General features: G+C 44.1%; 1 protein-coding gene across 1 annotated transcript; it reads left to right on the top strand.

Annotated features, from left to right (window-relative positions):
- Positions 1-1,261: 1,261 nt before the first annotated feature.
- Positions 1,262-22,375, top strand: LOC144828226 (uncharacterized). The gene is made up of 3 exons (XM_078686313.1): positions 1,262-1,667; positions 1,939-2,313; positions 22,218-22,375. Exons 1-3 carry the CDS (start codon positions 1,262-1,264, stop codon positions 22,373-22,375), a joined length of 939 nt encoding a protein of 312 aa, XP_078542439.1.
- The last annotated feature ends 1,187 nt before the right edge of the window (positions 22,376-23,562 follow it).

The raw sequence follows: 23,562 nt of genomic DNA, 5'->3' as shown, positions 1-23,562 counted from the left end.
TTTCTGCTTTAGACTTTTCTTACCATATGTACGTAAGAAATTACAAAACAAATCAATTGATTCCTGTCGCACACTACAAATACGACTACACTTCCAAGTGTACACTGGACCCTTAGTACGTCTCCCTAAAACTTCATCAGTTAACACCTCTTCTGGTTCTCTAGGCACAAGTTTCTCTTTTTCAATCGGACAACCGTCTTTCACTTCATACGCTCGACCACTGGTGTCAACTGCATGCACTAAATCATTCTCCTGGAAGTAACTCTCCTCATTAAAAAATGGCTCACAACTTGAACTGTGCATCCATTCTCCAGAAAAAACTTTACAAAAATTAGTCCGATTAATTACTCTTTTCCATCTACTGTTTGATTTGAAAACATCAATTGTCTTGTTAAGTGTCCTAATTCTATTGATTATTAAAATAAATAATTTTTTCTTAACTTCAAAAGCCTGATCAACAATCTTCTCTACACTTTTCTTTTTCTTATAAAAAGCAGCTCTCTGTTTACCTTTCCTAATGTTTTAAAAAAAATTTAAAACCACCCTATTGCGAAACATTCGTTTACGAATGTCTCTAAACTGATTCTGCCTTCTATTCCTATACATATTATTCTCTCCTGCTCCAGTTGTAGGATTCTTTGAGGTTCTCTCCTTCCTTTTCAAATTTACTCTCTCATTCTCTTTTTCTACATGCTGTCCATCATTTTTTTTTAAAGTACATATGTTCCGTATAAAAGACTAGGGGCCAGATGTAGGTAAATCCATTTTACCGATTTTTAAATACCGAATTTTACCGATTTTTACAGATTCGGTATTTAAAAATCGGAAAATGATATGTAGGTAAAAAATCGGAAAAATATTCCGATTCGGTAAAAATCGGTAACGGGTGATCTGTATTTACCGATCGGTACTACCGATCGGTAAATACCGATCGGTATTACAGATCGGTATTTCCAATGCATTCCTATGGGCCAAAAGTCCCATAGGAATGCATTGGAAATACCGATCTGTAATACCGATCGGCAAATACCGATCGGTACTACCGATCGGTAAATACCGATCGGTATTACAAACAAACGTGCAGCAAACAAAAGTGAAACTGAACACAACAGCCAATCAGGTGCAACCACCCTCCCCCTTCCTCCCAGGAAGTGCCTGCCCAGCCAGGTGCAACTCATTAGAAAGTTCTGGAGACAGGCAGAGCAGAGCACACAGAGAGAGGAGCAGGGGGAGAGTTGTTTGTGTTGAAAACCCAGGAATAATGTCAAGCAGCAGTGAGAGAAAGAGAAAAATTAAGTTCAGCAACACTGAGCTTGAACTCCTAGTTGAGGAGGTGGTCAAGGTGCACACCCAACTATTTGGGAAGCTCTCCCTCACCATGGCTGAGTCAGCTAAGCGAAAGCTGTGGCTGCACATAGTGGAAAGGGTAAATGCAGTGGGAGTCACCAGCAGGAGCATGGAGGATTTAAAGAAAAGATTCTATGACCTCAGGAGCCAAACCAAGAGGAAGCTTGCAGAGCTGCATAAACAGGCTGGTGTCACTGGAGGAGGCAGGAATCCAGCACCCCCCCTGACTGAGCTGGAGGAGTTGGTGGCGTCTACCATCGAGCCAGACAGTGTGGTGGGACTGGGAGCAGTGGACAGCTCAGCCCGAGCCAAATCAAAAGGTAAGATGCATGCGCAGCACAACACCCCATACCAAGCAGCATCCCTTAAACCTCTGAGCACAGGCCAAGCCCAGTCCAGTACTGCTAGCACTATACAGGAGCAATGCATAATGGGAAATGTAGTCTGCTAATATTAGACCATGTATAACTGAACAGACATCAGCAAGGCAGTGAAAGTATTGCAGAATCATGAAAGTTAAATGTGTAAAGATTTATTTATAGTCACTGTGACACAGTAACAATCAATGTACATACGCTTATTTACACCTAGGGGCACCATCAGCCAAGCAAGGCACATCGACACCAGGGACTGCAGCAGCGAGGGAGGAGAGTGAGGAGGCAGGGCCAAGCCATGTGCAACCATCGCAAGATGAGGAGGACACAAGTGGCATTGCACAGGAGGAGGAGACAGGCCTCACCCCCGACCTTCCACACTCCCCACACCTGTCACAATCACCTGCATTGGTATTCTCACCGGAGACTTCCCCAGTAATGCAACAGGCTGCACCTGCAACACCACCAGCCAGGAGGCGACTCGTGGCCACACTGCCCTTGATGGAGGCAGCATTAGATCAGGCTGAGCAAACTCCACCTATGCCTCATGCTGCACTGCAGCCAAACACTGATGAAGACACCATGCCAAGACGTCGCCGCATGCACAGCACTGCAGGAGGCACTGGAGAAGGCACTGTCTTCCGGGGGCTGGAGGGAAGCATGGTGCGCATCCAGCGCATGCAGGGCAGATCCACCCAGGCCTGCCACCGGCAATTCCGTGCTCTCAATCAAACTGTAGGAGAGATGGGGAAGGGCATTACTGATATAGCCAATTGCAGCAGGGACATGGTAAAATCAAATGACAACCTAGTTGCTGGTATTACGTCTGCTATCACGCAGCTGTGCGATAAGATGGATCACATAGAGAATACAAGGCGCAGGGACACCCGCGCTACCAACAGGGCGCTGAATCGCCTTGCCACTGCCACTGCACAGCTATGCAGGAGAGGAAACAATATGCAGGAAAGCCTAACACAAAATACAGCAGAGGTCACAAGGGGCATAGCCAAAATAACCAGTGCCCTAGAGGCAATGATGATCAGTAATGCTGCTCACAATCCTGCCCTGGATGTGGCTGAAGGGGAGGACAGTAGTAGCCGCAGCAGCTTGGGTAGTGCTGTGGTGCCTGCTCGTAGGGGCCGGAGGCGCACAGCTGAGCCTTCAAGCCTGGAGGAAGGCAGTGGGGATACTCCCAGTGTGTCTGGGAAGCGGCAGAGAAAGTGACTTTAAAAGTTTGGGTGAAGTAACCCTGGACATGTTGTCCCCACCTTTGTACATGTTAATTTGTTGCACCTAAGTGCTGTAAGTTCGTGCCAACAGATAAATACTTTACTTCCATTCACAACCTGTCTGTGTGTCATTACTTACTCAGAAATAGTTGGCTGTTATTTCCTCACGCCTGTATCTCCCATCACTTGGTGTTGTGACTCCAGCAGGTTGTATGTCAGGCACGGCATTGTCGTCATCATGGTCCTCGTACTCCTCCAACTCCACCTGTGTACCCTTTTTGACAGCCAAGTTGTGCAACATGGCACAGGCAGCTATGATTTTGCAGCATGTTGTGGGGGTATACTGCCTTGCGCCTCCACTCTTGTGAAGGCATCTAAATCGGCTCTTCCAGATGCCAAATGTCCGTTCAACCACATTCCTTGTACTTTTATGTGCCCGGTTATACCTCCTTTGGCTGGGTGTGGAGGGGTTGAGGTAGGGAGTGAGAATAAAAGAACGTAGGGCATATGCACTGTCTCCTGAAAGGGAAATGGGAGTACATTAGTCACATGTATACTTGTAAGTCTCACTGCAATATGTGTGAATGCTGTCGCAGACTCTGTCTTACCTAGGAGGTATCCTTCGCCAAATTCCCCTGCTGACAGCCGTTCATAGATGCCGCTGTTCTGAAATATATAGGAGTCATGTGTACTTCCAGGGAATTTAGCTACAAGGTCTGTGATAACGTACTTTGCATTGCAAATCACCTGGACGTTGATGGTGTGGCTTGACTTCCTATTGCGGTAAATGTATTCGGTGGCAGCAGGGGGACAAATGGGGATGTGTGTCCCATCAATGCATCCGATGATATGGGGAAATCTTGCCATCTGGTAAAAGTCTGATTTTGTTTGTACCAGTTCAGCATGGGTGGATGGAAATGAAATATAATGCTCCATCCTGTGCAACATGGCGTCAAGGAATCTGTGGAAGAACCTTGAGAGGCTGCTCTGGGTCACCCCTCCCGCCACAGCAACCACGCTCTGGTAGCTCCCTGACGCCAGCAGGTGGAGGCTGCACAGCACCTGCACATGTGCTGGTATTGCATGTGCCCTTGGGGTGGGGTGCTCCAACAGTGGTTTAAGGTCCCTGATGAGCTCCATGATGGTTACTGGAGCCAACCTGTACCTTTGTACTATCTCCTCCTCTGTCAGCATCAACAGGGTGACCCTCTGCCTGTAGACCTGCTCCTGTCTCAGCCATTCCCTCTCTCCTTCCTCCCGTAGCCGTAGACGTCTTGCTATTACATAGAATGCCGCCATTGTGCAAACTGAATTGCATTTTGGGTCCTTTTTTATAGGCTGCACCTGGTTACCACCTGATTTGAATCCATGGTAAATTCCGACTCTCAAATACCGATTTTGAGGCAAAATCGGTATTTCTGGGCCTCCCTACATCTCGATTTTCAATTTTACCTACTTTTATTTACCGATCTGTAACATTTCCGATCGGTAACAATACCGATCTGTGACATTACCGATCGGTAACATTTCCGATCGGTAACTTTACCGATCGGTGACATTACCGATAGGTAACATTACCGATAGGTAACATTACCGATCGGTGACATTACCGATAGGTAAAATTACCGATAGGTAACATTACCGATAGGTAACATTCAATTATCGGTATTTTACTGCTCGGTAATTATACCGATCGGTATAATTACCGAATCAGCCTATTTTTGGTCACCTACATATCGAACGCTCACTACCGATCGGAAACGGACGGAAATCGGTATTTTCGGCCGATTCCGATCGGTAATAGCCTACCTACATCTGGCCCTTAGTTGTCTTACCAGGAGCTTGGTTCCTGTTTTTTGAAATATTTGTTGTGGAAGACTGCTGTAATTCCGTTGCTGTTTTTGTTTTTTGGCGGTTACGTTGTTTTCGTTTCTTTTCCCTTGAGGGCATCTTTGCTTACTCTTGAAATCTTGATTTCAGTCTGTGTTAAAGAAAAAAATAGCACATTATAGACCACTATTACCAAACAACAAAGCAATGACAAAAAGCAAACAGTCTATTCAGGGTTACAGATCAAGTCAGGATTCTGCAGGGGTGCAGAAGAGGTGAGGCCTGTATTGAAGAGTGTAATGGAACACAGCTCTGTCCACAGGTACAAAATAGGTGAGACCTGTGTCTAAGAGTCCAGTAGGGGATAGACTTCATGAAGTCTAGTCCACTGCACTCTTATACAAAGGCTTCACCACCTATGCTTCCCAGGAAAGGCCTCTCTCCCACTACAGTCTTGAACATAGATCTCACCTCCTCTGTCCCTATGGACATGCCTCACCTCATCTCCACAATCTACTTCCTAATCTCAGGTAAAACAGGTGACATGATTGTGAAAAGATCAAATTTTTTTTATGTGATCATGCACACACAATCTATTCTTTCTCAAAAATGTAAAAGCTTATACATAGCACCTTATCTCTGTTTATCAAATTTCATTCTAAAAAAAGATTATGAGGCCTAAGCAGGACTGCTCATGTGATGAATCCTGTCTAGGGGAGCACAAAACGTGAGGCTTCTGTCCAAGAATGCAGTGGACAGGACTAAACTGGAGTAGTGTGCAAGAAAAAGATGAGCCTCATTTATAAAGCCATGCGTCAGTTTTGCGCTACTGATGCGTCACTTTTTGTGATGCATTGGCGGCATAAAAAATGTGCCTTGTTGCACCATATTTAAAAAGTGACGCATGCAGGTAGATGCGTCATTTTTTAAACCTCTGCACCACATTCTACCTCTGTCAAGTGTAATGTACACAGAGGGGTAATTTCTCCGCAAAAAGCCTCGTAATAATGACGCAGTGAAATGTATGAGATTTCACTGCGTCACTTTTAGGACACTGTTACATCAAAATCTTGCACCTGCCTCACAGCAGGGATAAGACTGAGGCAAACACTTTCACATGGAGCTTTCCCCATGTGATAGGATTCTGACACCTAAGCAGGAGTTCAGATGAGATGAAGACTGTCCAGGGGAGCACAAAAGGTGAGGCTTGTGTCCAAGAGTGCAGTGGACAGGACTAAACTGGAGTAGTGTGCAAAAAAAAAAAAACTCATTTATGAGGCCCTGCGTCAGTTTTGCACTGCTGATGCGTCACTTTTTGTGACGCATCGGCGGCTTAAAACATGTACCCTTTTGCCCCATATTTAAAAAGTGACGCATGTAGGTAGATGCGTCACTTTTTAAACCTCTGCGCCACATTATACTCAAAAATGTAAAAGCCATTCATTTTCCCCAAAATCGTTTTTGACATCACATTTAGAAAACACAGCACAGGTCCTATGTACAAGCATTCCATGTCATTACTGAAACCTCACTATTTTACAAAATACAATTCCTCTATGCAAACAAACTCAATATGCTTCCTACACTGAGTTAACACAGGTAACATCATTGTAAAGAGTTAAATTGACGCCTGTGTCTAAGATTGCAGTCGGGGATAGGCTTCATGAACCCTAGTCCACTGCACTCTAAGAAACAAGCCTCACCACCTACGCTCCCCAGGAAAGCCCAAACATGTACCTTTTTGCGCCATATTTAAAAAGTGACGCTTGTAGGTAGATGCGTCACTTTTTAAACCTCTGCGCCACATTATACTCAAAAATGTAAAAGCCATTCATATTTCCCAAAATCGTTTTTGACATCACATTTAGGAAACACAGCACAGGTCCTATGTACAAGCATTCCATGTCATTACTGAAACCTCACTATTTTACAAAATACGATTCCTCTATGCAAACAAACTCAATATGCTTCCTACACTGAGTTAACACAGGTAACATCATTGTAAAGAGTCAAATTGACGCCTGTGTCTAAGAGTGCAGTCGGGGATAGGCTTCATGAAGCCTAGTCCACTGCACTCTTAGACACAAACCTCACCACCTACGCTCCCCAGGAAAGCCCAAACATGTACCTTTTTGCGCCATATTTAAAAAGTGACGCATGTAGGTAGATTCGTCACTTTTTAAACCTCTGCGCCACATTATACTGAAAAATGTAAAAGCCATTCTTATTCATCCAGTGAATGTGTGTTTTTCTGAAAATTAAATATGTTTTATATATATATATATATATATCTTAAGGTCGAAGAATAAATAGGTATATAAATATCTAAATGGATGATTTTGTTTTTTGTAAAATTGATTGTATAACTGGCTGGTTAAGTGTATCTTAGTGCATACATGGGTTAGTGATTAATGTTTAAATATATAAATATCTGTATCAGTCTATCACTTTGTGTATGAGTGGCTGCATGGGTTAGTGAGTAGCTACATGAGTGTCTATATGGGTTATTAGTTGAATGAGTGACTAACTGTTTGTATGTCTTGAAAACAGCATGTGTGCAGGACTGTATGGTTGGATGAGTGGGTGAATGGGTGTGTTAGTGAGTGATTGACTGTCTCAATAGTGGCTTTATGAGTAACTACATGTGTTTTAAACTAGTATATGTGAGTATTGGTGTATATAAGTGAGTATATATGAGAGTGAGAGATTGGAAGAGTTCCTGTATAAATAAGTATGTGTTTCTATAAGTGATTGTTTAAGAGAGTAATTATGTGTACGTTTCTGTAGAAGTAAGTGTAGTGTTGTGTGTATAACTTTACATGCAACTAAATGGATGTTTGATTCTTTATTAGCATGAGTGACTATGTGTGTGTGTAACTCTATGAATGAGTGGAGATGTGTAACAGGATGTATAGGCGTATGAGTACATTTAATGAGTGAGTCAATGTATGAGTGACTATATAGGACTGTTGCAGAATGAGTGGATTTGTGTGTAGATCTTGGAATTACTGAATAGTTTGTTGTAACTGGTATTGGTATGTCCATTTTTGTGAAAAGTTTAGTTTCTATTTTTGAATGTGTGTATCAAAGGTTATATTAGGGTGAGAGGAGGTCTGCCACTCTATCACAAGGACGATGTCATCCGTGATGTCATCAGTGAGGTCATTTGAGATGTCATCAGTGATGTCATGAGTAATGTCACTGACCATGTCATGAGTGATGTACTATGTGACGTCATCAGCAGTGCATTGCGGGCGCGCGAGTTATAGTTAGCTGAACTAACTATAACAGGGGAATTTCAATGATTTTGTATGAGTGAAATGTCTTGCTAACTATAACACCCCTGAAACCTATGGATTTTTCTGTCAATTTCTAAGGTTTTATAAATGCTAATTCCTAACTAAAACATGCCTGAAACCTATGGTTTTTCCAGTGAATTTCAAAGGTCTTTTAAATGCAAATTTCTAACTTTAACGTAACTGAAAACTAAGGTTGTTTAAGTGAATTTCAAAGCTTTTTTTAAATGCTAGTTTCTAACTATGCCTACACAGGTAGGACATGTGAAGAAAGAAGAAAAAACACACAAAAGGAAAAAAAGAAATGCAGAAAGAAGCAACAGAAGTCCTCAAAGACGAAGTAAAGTGCAGGAAGAAGGAAGACGTGCAGAAAGAATCATCCGTTACCCTCAACTTTTTCAGATGGATACTGGTGGTAACTGACTCTGACAAACCAATCCTAGAGCCAGTGCTATGCTAAAAGACACTTAGAATACAGTTAAAACACCTATATACACTAGGGAACACTATTCGTTGGGGTGCCCCTGTTATTAGCATCACCTCCTCTGTAAGCCCCATGTATATAATAGGGCAGGGGGATTAAAACTTCTTCTTAAAATGCACCACAGGGCGCGTTTGCACACTGGTGAGGGGAGAGGGGCTGAGCTGACGTGTGCAAACACGCCCTGTGGCCGTTTTAATTTGGGGGTAAAGTCCCATCAGATATCTCTAGTTAGCACCACAGAGCTGTGTTGCAGAGAAAATGGGCATGGCCTGGACCACCTCTCTGCAACGCAGCACAATGGCGCGAACTGGAAGCACCTGGTGGACTAGTTGGCCCCCATGGGCCCTCAGGATTGAAGGGGAATTATTTCCCCAACTTAAAACGCGCCATAGGGCGTGTTTGCACACATCACCTCAGGCCCCGTCCCCTCCCTTCCCCACTGTGTAACCAAGCCCTGTGGCCGTTTTAAGTTTGGAGATTAACTCCCCTTGAATCCTGAGGATTCCTAGGTGCAAATTAGGCCACTAGGTACGTCCAGTGAGCACCATTGCAGAGAGGTGTAAAAAGGGGCATGGCCTGCGCCACCTCCCTGCAACACAGCGCATTGGCACTTACTGTAAGCACCTGGTGGGCTAGTTGGCCCCCAGGGTCCCTCAGGATTGAAGGGGAATTATTCCCCCAACTCAAAACGCGCCACAGTGCGTGTTTGCATACGTCACCTCAGACCCCGTTCCGTCCCTTCACCACTGTGTAAACGCGCCCTGTGGCCATTCTCAGTTCGGAAATTAAGTCCCTTTGAATCCTAAGGATCCCTCGGTTCAAGCTAGCCCACTAGGTACCTCCAGAAAGCGCCACAGAGATGCATTCCAGAGAGGTGTAAATAGGGGCGTGGCCTCTGAACACCTATCTGCAACGCAGCTCCCTGGCGCATTCATGAGATACCTGTTGGGCTAGTTAGCCCTCAGGCACCCTCAGTATTGAAAGAGAGTTAATACACCAACTTAAAAAGTGCAACGGGGAGCGTTTGCACAGTGGTGAACGAGGGGGGCGTGGCCTGAGGTGACATGTCTGTAAACACACACTGTGGCGCGGTTTAAGTTAGAGAATTAATTCATCCTCAATCCTGTGGGTCCCTGGGGGACAATTATCCCACCGGTTACCTCCAGTATGCGCCAGAGAGCTGCGTTGCAGAGAGGTGGCGATTACTGGAGGTACCTGGTGGGCTAGTTGGCCCCCAGGGACCCTCAGGATTGAAGATGATTTAATTCCCCAACTTAAACCACGCCACAGGGTGAGTTTGCACACATGTCAACTAGGCCCGCACTCTCCCTTCACCACTGTGCAAACACGCCTGTGGTGTGTTTTAAGTTGGGAGATTAACTCCCCTTGAATACTGAGGGTCCCTGGGGGGCAACTAGCGCACCAGCTACCTCCATTAAGCACCACACAGCTGCGTTTCAGAGAGGTGTAAAAAGGGGCATGGCCCCAGAACACCTCTCTGCAACCCAGCCCAAGGCGCATACTGGAGGTTCCTGGTGGGCTAGTTGGCCCCCAGGGACCCCCAGTATTCAAGGGGAATTCTTTCCCCATCTGCAAATGCGGCAGGGGGCATGTTTGCAGAGTGATGCTGGTAGGGGTGGGCCTCCGGCGCGATGCTGGCCTTTTTTTTCTTTTCTTTTTTTTAAGAAGGGTGGCTATGTAGTCCCCCTTCTTTTCCAATTTTACTGGCCTTGAGGATCCTATCCCCCAGGGCTTCACCCCTATTTTTTTTTAATAAAACAAATTTGGGAGGGGGCCGCGTGGCCCCCCTCCCAAGGCCATAATTGGCTCCGGGGACCCCATCACCCAGGGCATGGCCATTTTCTTTTTAAAATTTAAATGGAGGGGGGCTACTTTTTTTTTTAATGGTGGAGAGGGGTCTAGTGGTCCCCCTCCCGGGCCACTTATGGCCCCAGGGACCCCATCTCCCGGGGCCTGGCCTCTCGTTGGGGACCGTGGGGGTTCCCCAATTTCCCCACGGTCCCGCCGGCTCCACGTGTCATTTGGGAGCCGACATTGCTTTTCCACATGGGGAGCTGCTAAGATGCAGCTCCCCATGAGGAAAAGCAATTTGGTTTGAATTTTGAAAGAGAGAACAGGTTTTCCTGCTCTCTCTTTCAAAATTAAACTCAAGTTTTCTATGGCAGGTCGGGAGCCGCGAGACTCTTGCCCTGCCATAGCAAATTACAGTTTCCCATGGGTGGGCACCCCGGGACACTGCAGGAGATTGCCCTGGGGGTGGCAGTCCCCAGGGCCACGGCAAGGCTCCAGGAGGGGGGGCTGCATGGCCCCCCTCCCACAACCTACAAAGCCCCGGGGGTGGTGGTACCCAGGGCTAAATGTTAATATTTAGAGCCCTTGGGAGGTGGTGGTCCCCGGGGCATGTAGGAGGGCTTGAGCCCCCACACAGGGTATTTTTTTTTTAAAGCCCCGGGGGTGGCGGGGGGCCGTGAGCCCCCCACCATTCTTTTCTTAAAGCCCCAGTGTGATGGTCCCCAGGGCTTGGGGGGTCTGAGTGCCCCCTCAACTGATTTAAAGAAGCCCCAGGGGTGGTGGTCCCTGGGGCTGGGGGGGCCTGGGAACCCCCCACCTAATTTAAAGAAGCCCCGGGGAGTGGTGGTCCCCAGCGCCTGGGGGGGCCTGAGAGCCCCCCAACTAATGTAAAGAAGCCCCAGGGGCTGCGGTCCCTGGGGCAGGGGGGTCTGAGAGCCCCCCACCTAATTTACAGAGTCCCCGGGGGTGGCGGTCCCCAGGGCTGGGAGGGACTGAGAGCTCCCCGCACATAATTAAAAAAATCCCCGGGGGCGGCAGTCCACGGGGCTGGGGGGCCCCTCAGGGCCCCCCTTTACATAATCATTATTGCTCCCTGGATTTGGCCCCCCCGGGGGCTAATTACCAAAGAAGCGTGGGAGCCCGCGCTTTGTTTCTTTTTTGTCGGCAGGATCCGCGCACCCTGCGTGGATTTTTCTGATTTAAATAAATATATATATTTTAGCCCTGGGGTTCCTTGTGGGACCCCCAGAGCAGGCCTAGGGGGTCAGGGTGTTTCTCCCCTGCCCCCTTTTTGCGTTTTGCGTGTTTGTTTCTTAGGTTTCTTGTGCCTTGGCTCTACCGAGGCACAAGATGGCTGCCAATAATTCCTGATTTGGAGTGTTGTCAACCAATTAGCATACAGCTCGTGCTCAGCAGGGTGCGCTTAGGGTGCGCGGATCCTCCGCAGCCATTTATATATATATGTGATCCTACTGTGGATTTTCTCAGGAACTAATCACCGGATTTACACCATTTAACCAAAAAGAATGACTCTGAACCAAGGGCTACCTTTTTACCAAATTTGGTGTAATTCCGTTCAGCAGTTCGGGCTGTAGCTGCTGCTAAACATTCCTATGGGAAATTGCATGGGGAAAACACGTTTTATGACCCCCTTTTTTCTCTGCCCCCGCTTGACGAATCACCCTGAGACTTTCAGAATAGGAGCGGACCGGAGCGCTCCACCAGTTTTGAACATTTTACGAAGATTCGTCAACTGGCGCCAAAGTTATTCCAAATAGAATGTTTCAGATTTCCTATGGATAATAGGACCTAACTATAACTACCTACTGGCGGTCGCCAGTAGCTAGTTATAGTTAGGACCTATTATCCATAGGAATACGGAAACATTCTATTGCCAATACCTCTGGTGTCGATTGATTAATCTTCTTGACATTTTCCAAATGTTTGGCCAGCCCAGTTCCGCTCCTTCCCTGAAAGTTTGGTGGTGATTGATGAAGCGGGGGCGGAGAGAAAAGGGGGGTCCCAAAACGTGTTTTCCCCATGCAATTTCTCACAGGACTTTTAGCCACGGCTACAGCTCGAACGGCTGAACGGAATAACACCAAATTTGGCAGAGAGGTAGTTCTCCGTTCCGACTTGTGCCTTTGGCATATCTGGTGTCAATCTGTTCAGTAATTTCTTTGAAAACTACGGTTAACTTCATTTATATATCTATGGGCGCGGAGGATCCGAGTATTGTGCGAGGATTGGCCTCATAGGATAGGCGCACCATTCCGATCACGTACTCAATTCTAATTGGCTGTCAAGCGGTTGTAAACATTCGAAACCAGGAACTGTTGGCAGCCACTTTGTGCCTCGATAGAAGCGAGGGTGAAGAAGTCTGTGAAATATGTTGGCAAAAATGAACAGGGGCAGAATAGACACACCCTGACCCCCTAGGCCTGCTCAGGAGTGACATAGTGACCCGTAGGACAAAAAAAGTAACAACATTTTTTTACAAAAAAGTCGCGAGATGCGGGTAGGATTCGCGCATTTGGTCACTGAAAAATATATATATATCAAGCTTATGTGTAGATTTTGGGTGGTTCGACAAAGAGCCCTTTTGTTTATTGAGAGATTTTAGTAATTACTAGTAAGTACCGATGCAGAGTCTAAAGTTCATGAGGAAGACTCGGTTTCGTTCATCTGCAAAATGTACACTATCTCTTTAATAGCTGCCATGCATATTGAAACGCAGATTGTTGTGGTATATGTAAATGTAAATGTAAAATGATACTTGTATAGCGCACTACTCACCCGCAAGGGTATCAAGGCGCTTGTATGAATACCGCTGTGGAACCCATCCTGGCTTTCCCTGTGAGGTGTCCACTCCTGGGCACCCCTAAGGTGGAGGCCAGGCATCCTTAACGTTGTGGGGGCCATTGTGGAGATTAAGCAAAGCTATTGCCCAGAGTTGCAGAGTGGGACTCCGTGATTGGAATAGGCACCGAGGCGAGAATTATCAGGTCCGTGGAATTTTGAGCCCAAGACCCGCTGAGGCGGGGAATTGAACCCTGGTCCTGGGCTAGACCTCTGCATCAGGGTCTGCCGCTCTAATCATTGAGCCACACTTCTCCACTTCTTCCTCACAGTTTGCCTCCCGTAATACACACATTTCATGGGGTGGTGGTTCCCGGTGTTTGAGGGAGGTCGTTGAAGCCCACATACTTGTAATTTTGTAGGGGGAGTTGGACGCAAAAGTGGTGCAAGGGGGTTGTAAATCTGGTACACAGTGTTTTGTTTTACTTTGCATTCCTTTCTGTGATGTAGAAGATCCTGGGTAAATATAACGTTTTTTGAACAGCCAGTAACTTTTAACCCTACCCCCAAACAGCTTTCTGCCTGTTACCATAGTAACAGTTCATGGAACACTTACGTGAGCACAGAGGTTAAAAGTTCACCCCACTAAGTTGCTAATGAGTTAGCCTCAGAATTATACTTCAACTTATAAAAATCATTTCTATAGATGACTGCTACCCACATAAAAAAAAACAGACGTATGTACTTTTTTAATTAACTTTTATTAAAACAACAACTGGAACTATAACTAAAAGATAACGATACAATAAATAACTAGAACTAACAAAACAATATAATAAACAACATATAATATGGACTCCAAAAGAAGTATTGTAGTTAATCTGCAAAACAAAAAAGAAAATTAGTGTTTAAAATTAGATTGATGTGACTAAATGAGGTCAATCATTACAAGTCAAAGTAACACCTGACGATATTTATCTTTTTTTTAATGTTTGCAGTGTGCCTGAAACGCTTCCACTGGCATTGTACATGCAGACTTTGGTCCACCCTTTTTATCAATTTTTGCAGTTTGAGATATAAAGTCCTACCTCTGTTATTCTTCTCCTACTTTCTCCTTTCAAATTCTCTTGTAAAGAACTTAACAACAATTAAAAGGAATATTTTCTGCATATTTTTAATAAAGCATTTGACACAATGCATAGTGACACCGTATCTATTGAATGGTTTGAAATTAATTTTCACAAGTCTTAAAAAAGGTGAATGCAAGAAAAGTTACATGCCGCATATGCAAGACTGCTTTCAAGAGGAGACCCCAATAAAGAGGACTGGTGTGGAACTGCAAGTATGCGGAAGCACTTGCAGACTAAGAATCCGGTCAACTTTGCAAGGGAAGAGTTAAGGAGATTGAGAGAGGCTCCTCCTGCTTCATGAGGCGGCCCAAGTACCAGTGGAGCAACACCGTCAACCTCTACTGCACAGCCTAATATTGGTGCCCAGTTTGGAACCCTTTAAGAAAAAAAGTAAGAAGGTTGGGAGCTCTGTATGCCATCCTAATACCTAATCATACTTTAGTTATACAGAGATCTACCCTGTATCAGACCTATCCGTACAAGTGTGAATTTGAGATTATCTGCCACCGAAAACCCCTCAAGTACTTATATCTGTTACTTTTTAACTTCGTTGATTAGTCGTATTGTGAGTATTTACCTTAAAGTTGTCCGTTAAAAATGTATGAATCTCTCTGGCTTCATACAACTAGTTCATGCCATATTTGAGACTTCGGTGAAATTAACTGGAACAGGAGGATATACTTTTTTCAATGTTGGTAACTTGCTGCTGACTTATGTAACACTGTGGTTACTGAAAAAAGAGTTAAAAATGTATATGTTGTACATATGTCCAAGCTTAATTTTAATGTTCATGAAAACAATTGTTCTCAATAGGATTGGGGATGAAAAGTAATCATCAGAGGTTATATTTGGACAGCAAAATAGGAGATAGTTTTGCATTATACAAATGTTAGGCCGAGAATGGTCACTCACTTCATTCACAAACCCCTGGGCTTGATCTGAAAGAACCCTTTTTGGACTTCCATGATCTAGAAATTCAGAAATAAATAGCAAGGAAAATTAAAAGACAAGTTTAAAAAAAATAAAAACATTTATTTTTACTTTATCTGAAGTACAGGCTGAAAACGTGTAACGAGCATTTTAATGAGAATTGGATTTCAGAAAGAAACGTCTATAAGATTATCACAATGCAGATTTATATTTTATAAAGAAAAATTATAACTCATACATTGTTCAATTTTAAATCACATATTTGGGCAATAAAATTGGGAGGACATGCTTTTTTTACGTTTGGTTGATTTCAGAATGCCTACGAATTTTAGTAAAACATGACAATAACACAGTTATCCGTCTGCAAACACATGAAATACACAAATGCTTATCTCAGAATGGTTTTCGATCATGAAATGTTGAAGACAAACTTGATAAATCCATTAGGTCCATTGCAATTTTCGGCTGATAACATATGGAGAACAGTGAGTGGATCTGGTGTGTCGAGTTGTTCACCACCACGTGGTATAGTGTATGGGCAGGACAGCTTGTGGCGACCAGTACGTCTCATGGTTGAGATATCTGTATAATGAGATAGAACAGGGGGCAAATGAAGTTTAAGGTTATTAAAAAACATGGAGAGCGTGCTAAAATACAACATTGACCAATCAATTACATGTGCAGTGCATGGGGAGGAAGCAGCACGTGACGCACTACTTAAAAAATTATATGCGGCAGGATTAAGTGATTTGCCCAGAAACATCGCCTATCAAGGCAAAATATTTAAGTTATAAGAGCTGGAAACTGTGCTAAAATACACTTTGGCCGAAAACATTACTTTTGCAATGCATGGGGCACGTGACGCACTACTTACACGAGAAAAACTACATCGCATTCACTTGAACAGCACGTAGCACACTGCTGTAGGACCGGCCACGTGGCGCTTTCCAAATTAAACAATCGCACCAGGATTAAGTGATTTGCACAGAAACAAAAGTTACCAAGTCAACTTTAGCGATATAAAAAAGCAGGAAAGCATGCTTAAAACCAGCATTGCCAAATCGAACATAAATTTGCTTTTACGCGGTATTTAAAGATTGTTCAGATTAATTAATTTAATTACTCTTAAAAAAAGTGCTCACCTACGAAGAAGTGGATACGAACACTCTCAATGGCTGTGACTGCAGAATAGGAAAAGTTCAAGAAGGTTGGCAGCTTATAAATGCTTTGCAGAAGGATGATTGGTTGAGGATGATGTCACTGGGTGTGAGAGCTGTGATTGGGCATGATGTAATTGAGCATGCCGCAAATAAAATGAAATACGTTAGGGGTACATAGCCAGACGGTGGGACGTATTTTGCGCATGCGTAACATTAACATGCATGCACTACCACAAACATGCATGCGCAAAGTGAAGGCAGCTCCTAAGGGGTACATACATAGATGGAGTTCGGATGTCCCCATGGTCTTGAAGTCGCTTCAGGAGGGGGGCTTTGCAGACCTTCTCCATAAAATAATAATATATAATTAGCCATGCCCCGGGGCTGGGGACCACGGTGCCCAGAATTGGGCACGGGAGGGGGGCCACGCCGCCCTCTTCCCATAAAAAAATGGAATTCATAAACTCAGCTTATTGTCATCTTACCATAAGCGCACCCTTCCGAATACGCGCTGATGGCTAATTGGCTGTCAAGTGGTTGTCAACATTCGAAACTAGAAACTGTTGGCAACCATTTTATGTCTCGGTACAAGGGAGGCTGAAGAAGCGTGTGAAATGTGTGTTTAAAATGTGAAAAGGGGGAGGGTAGACACACCCTGATCCTCAGGGGGTCCCACAAGGTCTCCCAGGACCCCTATTTTTTTCTTTTTTGGGGAAAAATCTCGGGGTGTGCGTATGATCCGCGCATTCTAGCGATATTTTTTTTTAAAAAAGACGTGGGTTTCTGCACGTCTTTGGTAATTTGCATTCTTTCAACTGTTTAGAGGAGATGCAGGAGTGCTGTATCCAGGATCCACCACTGAGTAAGAAAAGGTAACGATAACACTATTTACCTGCCAAGTGAATTTCTACCCATAGGATAATTGTGATACTTTTTGAGAAAGTTAAAGAAAATTATTAAAATAATGACCTCAGATAATCTCTTGTCTTAATATTTATATTAAATATATATAAATACGTTTTTCAACAATGAAAAAATTGCGGAAGTCGCGCACACACTGCGTCTGATATGTATATGACGTCACGCACTACAGCGCGTCCGTCACGTCACGTTATATGTACATCTCGTGTATGCGCAAGGTGTTGCGCACAAGTCGCATAGCAACCGCGTGGGAAAAGTTGTACCCGTCGCACACCCTTCACGGATCCTAGACAGCGACCGTAAAATGGTGGACATGTTTTGCGCAGTAAAAGAAAAATAAATATTTTTATGAAAAAAATGTGTAAGGTACTTTAAAAAATAACATATAAAAATAAAAAGATTTAAAAAATGTAGTTAGAAAATATAAAAAAAACCAATAACAATATTTACAAATTAGCATTTAAAAAATCTTTGAAATTCACTGAAAAAACAATAGGTTTCAGACATGTTATAGTTAGGATTTAGCATTTAAAACACCTTTGAAATTCACTGAAAAAACCATAGGTTTCAGATAAGTTATATTTAGGAATTAGCATTTAAAAAAACCTTAGAAATTCACTGAAAAAACCATAGGTTTTTGGGGTGTTATAGTTAGCTACACATTCACTCGTACAAAACCATTGAAATTTCCCCAACTCGCGCGCCCGCAATCCACTGCTGATGATGTCACATATTACATCATTCATGACATGGTCAGGGACATCACTGATGACATCTCAAATGGCATCACTGATGTCAGCAAAGAAAGGAATATAATAAGTCTTTGTTCCAACTCACCTGACTGTCTAAGGATTGCCCACAACAAACAATTGTGCCTGTGTTTTAGGGAAATGCACCATTTGGCTAAAGAATATTGGAGGACTTCCAGGAGGAATATGAATAATGAACCCAGTGCACTATGGGACTTGTAGTAAGTGGAAATCAGTCAGGTGACTCACCTTAAAAAAAAAGCGCCTCGGCACACCTGCGTGTCATTTGATTCCATCCGCGAGCAAGGCAGAGTGCCGAATTGGTGCTCCTTTAACTTGAACATTAAAGTTTATCTGCAGTATTGGGCCTCAAATTGTGTGTTTTCCGTGGTGGAAGGATGGGCTGCTCCGTGCCCATTGTGTGAGGCCTCTCTGTAGGGTCAGGCTCCGGAACGGGGGACTTTCTTTTTGCATCAAATGTAGGAGCTGGACCCACTCGCCCCTCAAACCTATTTAGGATATGCTAATTCAGCGAAGAGAAAGCACGAGGAAGAGATTCTGGCAGGGCGACTTCCTGCCATGATCGTGCTGCGAGAGGGATTTATTTTCAAGTCAGCAAAGTAAGGAATATAATAAGACTTTGTTCCAACTCACCTGACTGTCTAAGGATTGCCCACAACAAACCAGAAGACCACATGTAGGACAAGACGCGGATACTCGTTGCGAATATTTGACCTTCATCAATTTGTGAAGAATTTTGGGAATTTATTTCTATAAGGATGCCTCAAAAGCCCTGAAGAAGTCCGGTAACGGATGAAACGCGTTGGCTATTCATTTTAAAAACATCGTTGAGAATAAAGAATCCATTTTAAATTGAAGAGACTTCATGTGAAATTCTTGGGAGAATTTCTTTGGAATCATCAATGAGTCAAATAATGTTATGAATTTAATTAAGAAGTGCGACAACAATTCTTGAAGGGTGCGGGGTTATTCTTGTATCATTTTTGTTGAAGGTCAAGTTCTCTTGGCTTTTAATTATTGGGACCTAGGGGATTGTGTCCCAGACCATTTGCACCTTCAATTTAGTAGATACTTACTTTAAGGACTTCAGTACCGGTGCGGGCAAAGTAGCCTTAATCTCCGTTCTTATGTGATTATACAACAAACAAATGTGCCTGTGTTTTAGGGAAATGCACCATTTGGCTAAAGAATGTCGGAGGACTTCCAGCAGGAATATGAATAATAAACACAGTGCACTATGGGACTTGTAGTAAGTGGAAATCAGTCAGGTGACTCACCTTAAAAAAGAGCGCCCGGCACACCTGCGTGTCATTTGATTCCATGCGTGAGCAAGGCAGAGTGCCGAAACGTTGGAGAATGGAATCGGTGCTGCTTTAACTTGAACATTAAAGTTTATCTGCAGTATTGGGCCTCAAATTGTGTGTTTTCCGTGGTGGAAGGATGGGCTGCTCCGTGCCCATTGTGTGAGGCCGCTCTGTAGGGTCAGGCTCCGGAACAGGGGACTTTCTTTTTGCATCAAATGGAGGAGTGGACCCACTCGCGCCTAAAACCTATTTAGGATATGCTAATTCAGCGAAAAGAAAGCGCGAGGAAGAGATTCAGGCAGGGTGACTTCCTGCCATGATCGTGCTGCGAGATGGATTTATTTTCAAGTCAGCAAAGAAACGGATATAATAAGACTTTGTTCCAACTCACCTGACTCTTTAAGGATTGCCCACAACAAACCAGATGACCACATGTAGGACAAGACGTGGATACTCGTTGCAATTTTTTGACCTTCATCAATGTGTGAAGAATTTTGTGAATTTTTTTCTTATAAGGATGCCTCAAAAGCCCTGAAGGAGTCCGGTAACGGACGAAACGCGTTGGCTATTCATTTTAAAAACATCGTTGAGAATAAAGAATTCATTTTAAATTGAAGAGACTTCATGTGAAATTCTTGGGAGAACTTCTTTGGAATCACCAATGAGTCAAATAATGTTATGAATTTAATTAAGAAGTGTGACAACAATTCTTGAAGGGTGCGGGGTTATTCTTGTATCATTTTTGTTGAAGGTCAAGTTCTCTTGGCTTTTAATTATTGGGACCTAGGGGATTGTGCCCAGACCATTTGCACCTTCAATTTAGTAGATACTTACTTTAAGGACTTCAGTACCAGTGCGGGCAAAGTAGCCCTAATCCCCGTTCTTTTGTGATTATACAACAAACAATTGTGACTGTGTTTTAGGGAAATGCACCATTTGGCTAAAGAATGTCGGAGGACTTCCAGCGGGAATATGAATAATAAACACAGTGCACTATGGGACTTGTAGTAAGTGGAAATCAGTCAGGTGACTCACCTTAAAAAAGCGTGCCGGGGACACCTGCGTTTCATTTGATTCCATCCGTGAGCAAGGCAGAGCGCCGAAACGTTGGAGAATGGAATTGGTGCTGCTCTAACTTGAACGTTAGAGTTTATCTGCAGTATTGGGCCTCAAATTGTGTGTTTTCTGTGGTGGAAGGATGGGGTGCTCCGTGCCCATTGTGTGAGGCCGCTCTGTAGTGTAATGCTCCGGAACGGCGGACTTTCTTTCTGCATAGATATGTAAATGTGGGATACTTGTAAAGTGCACTGTTACTCTAGCCGAGTGTCCTGGCGCTGTAGACCGCTGGGGAACCCGTCCTGATTTTCCCTGTGAGATGGTCCCTTTCCGGCATCAGTGGGGGGCTGTTGTAGAGATGAGGCAAGCTTAATGCCCAGAGTTACCGAGTGTGTTCCCTGGTTAGAGTAGGCACTGAGGCGAGAATTATCGAGTCCGTTGACCCTGGTCCAACACCCTGCCGCGTTGGGAATTGAACCCTGGTCCCGGGCCGTTCTCTGCTTACAGGTCTGCCACCTCTAACCAGTGAGCCACACCTCTCTTGGGCATTGGCGAACTTGTGGCATTGGAAGAACATTTTGAGACCTGTCTCTGCCAACTGCGAGACCGCGGAAAGGATATTGCTGGTAAGAGGGGAAAACCTGCAGTGCTCTGGGGAGGGGTGAAGTAGCACTGTGTGCACTTCGGAGGAGGAGGTTTTCCAGTGACCACCGGGATCACAAGTAGATTAAGGGCAGATTAAGGGCATTACAGCAGTGGAATCTGCGGACCCGCCCAAAAGAAGAAATTAATGCTGCTGATACAAAGTTTAAGCACAGCTAGCATATAAACATTTAACGTGTGACTCGGCAAGGGACTCACGGACAAATACAGGCCTGGTTTCTCAGAAACCAGTGTTCTTTGCTGTGAGTGGGGAGGAATTGGCCACTGTAATTTAGTGGTTAGGAAATCTTCGCCCAGACTCGCGCCATCCCGTGGAGCCAATTACTCCCCACCCGTAAAAGAAGGCTCATGGAGCACTGACTCCTACCGTTTCTAGCTTTCAGAAATACTGACTGAGCTTACATGCTAACAATACCGACTGGGTACTGTATTTAATATCACTCTTTGTACATAGCACTTTTTAATTTTTGCGCCAATTGTTGGCAACATAGTGAGCACTAAAGGGATCATCTTTAGTCCTGATGAAGAAGCCTTGATGCTTCGAAACATGTTGACTTGACCAGGAGTATCCGCACATTAAAACACGGGATATCTCTGAACTACCATTTTAACAGTACCAGCCTATGACCTATAAAAACCTTTACATCTATAAGTCCAGGTACCTTTTAACCCACTCACCTTATCCACCCCTGACCCTTTCTCTCACTACACATACACCACACATAGCACTACAATAACAGTGCTCCAGTGTAGTCGCTAGTCAAAGCACGCCCCGTCCTGCAGCGGGGCGGGAAGACCCCTATGATGAAGCATGACACCAAGGGCCCTCTTGGTGTGTGTGAGGCATATTTAAGCAAACACAGTGTATGCCCTACCAAGTTTGGGAACACTTTCCTTTGAACCTCTTTGAGGTGAATGCTTTTGTTTTGTACCAATACATATTATCTGCAAATGCAGGGAACTACTATGGGGACATCATTAGCCCCAACGTACGCAAATGTATTCATGGGTCAGTGGGAAACAGTGGCCTGGAGTGTACAGAATAAAGTCAAAATGGAACAAATTTAATTTATGGGTACGTTTTATTGATGACCTTTTCCTAATATGGGAAGGGGAGAAATTAGATCAGGAGTGCTTCCTGAAGTCCTTGAATCAGAACAACTTAAACCTTGAATTCACATTTGACATCCACGACAAAGAAATCCGTTTCCTGGATATCACGGTTTACATTGAAAAAGAGAGGATTGCACTAAAATGTACAGAAAACTGACGGGTACCAACAGCATACTCCATGGCAATAGGGGACAACCCTTACCACTGAAATGAAGTGTCCCATATGGGGAGTTCCTACGGGCAAGACGATGCTGCACAGAAGAATCTGATGTTAAACATCAGGCAAAAGAAATTTTAAAGGATTTTAAATAAAAGGTTACCGGAAACAGTTTACAGGATGCCTTAAAAGAGCAAGCACTGTTAAGACCAAAAGAAGTGTCAAGTATGGAAGAAGGAAACAAAAACCATGATGTCAGATTTATAACTAAGTACAACATTTCAAGTGGAAAGGTGAGAGACATACTCAAGGTCAAATGGAAAATTCTACTTATGGAAGAAGATTTGAAGAAAACCCTTTCCGGAATGCCTAATATCACTTACGGTACAAAAGGGGGTGGTGATGGATGGAGCATCTGAATCAATCAAACACTCACACCCAGTCAAAAGATCTGGGTTTAATCCATCACCGTTCTTTAGCCCACTCTGCCACCCCAGTTCAGACATGGCTATATGCAAATCAGTCTGACCCTGTGCCTCATGGGAACAGTCCAGCCCGAACTGCCAAGCCATGTCTTCCCTGGACCGGAAATAAGCTTCCGAGGACCGGTTTCCGGCATTCCATCCGTCTTCAGCCCGGCTTGCTTGAATCCAGTGGCAAAGTGAGCAAGGGACTCACGTAATATCACTTACAGCAAAAGACCATCATTGGGGGATCTACTGACCAGCACCTAAATAAAACCAATTAATACTCAAACAAACGTGACCACATAACTCCCAGTTCCAACTAGAGGTTTTTTCAGATGTGTAAATTGCAAAGCTTGTAGATATGGCATAAACAAAACATAATACAAGACCAGATATGATGAATAAGATAAAGGAAAAAATCACCTGTGAGACGGAGTCAGTAGTTTATGTCCTTGAGTACCAATGTGGCATAAAATACGTGGGCAGTACAATCAACACATTTTAGCTCCGTGTGCTGCCACATCTGAGAGCCATAATGAACAAGGACCATCAGTATGCCATGGCTAGACACATATGGGGAACACATGCTGGGAGCATGGAAAATATGAAGTATTACTGTATCAAACATGCACAGGAAAAACCATGAGGGGGAAATTTAAAACTGGAGCTACGCCATGAAGAATCCTACTATTGGGAACAGAGACACCCAATGGCCTAAAT

This window comes from Lissotriton helveticus, chromosome 4_1 (assembly GCF_964261635.1).
Source record: "Lissotriton helveticus chromosome 4_1, aLisHel1.1, whole genome shotgun sequence".
Lineage (NCBI taxonomy): Eukaryota > Metazoa > Chordata > Amphibia > Caudata > Salamandridae > Lissotriton > Lissotriton helveticus.
Note: the sequence above shows the minus strand (reverse complement) of the source record. Positions and strands in the feature narration are given on the sequence as shown.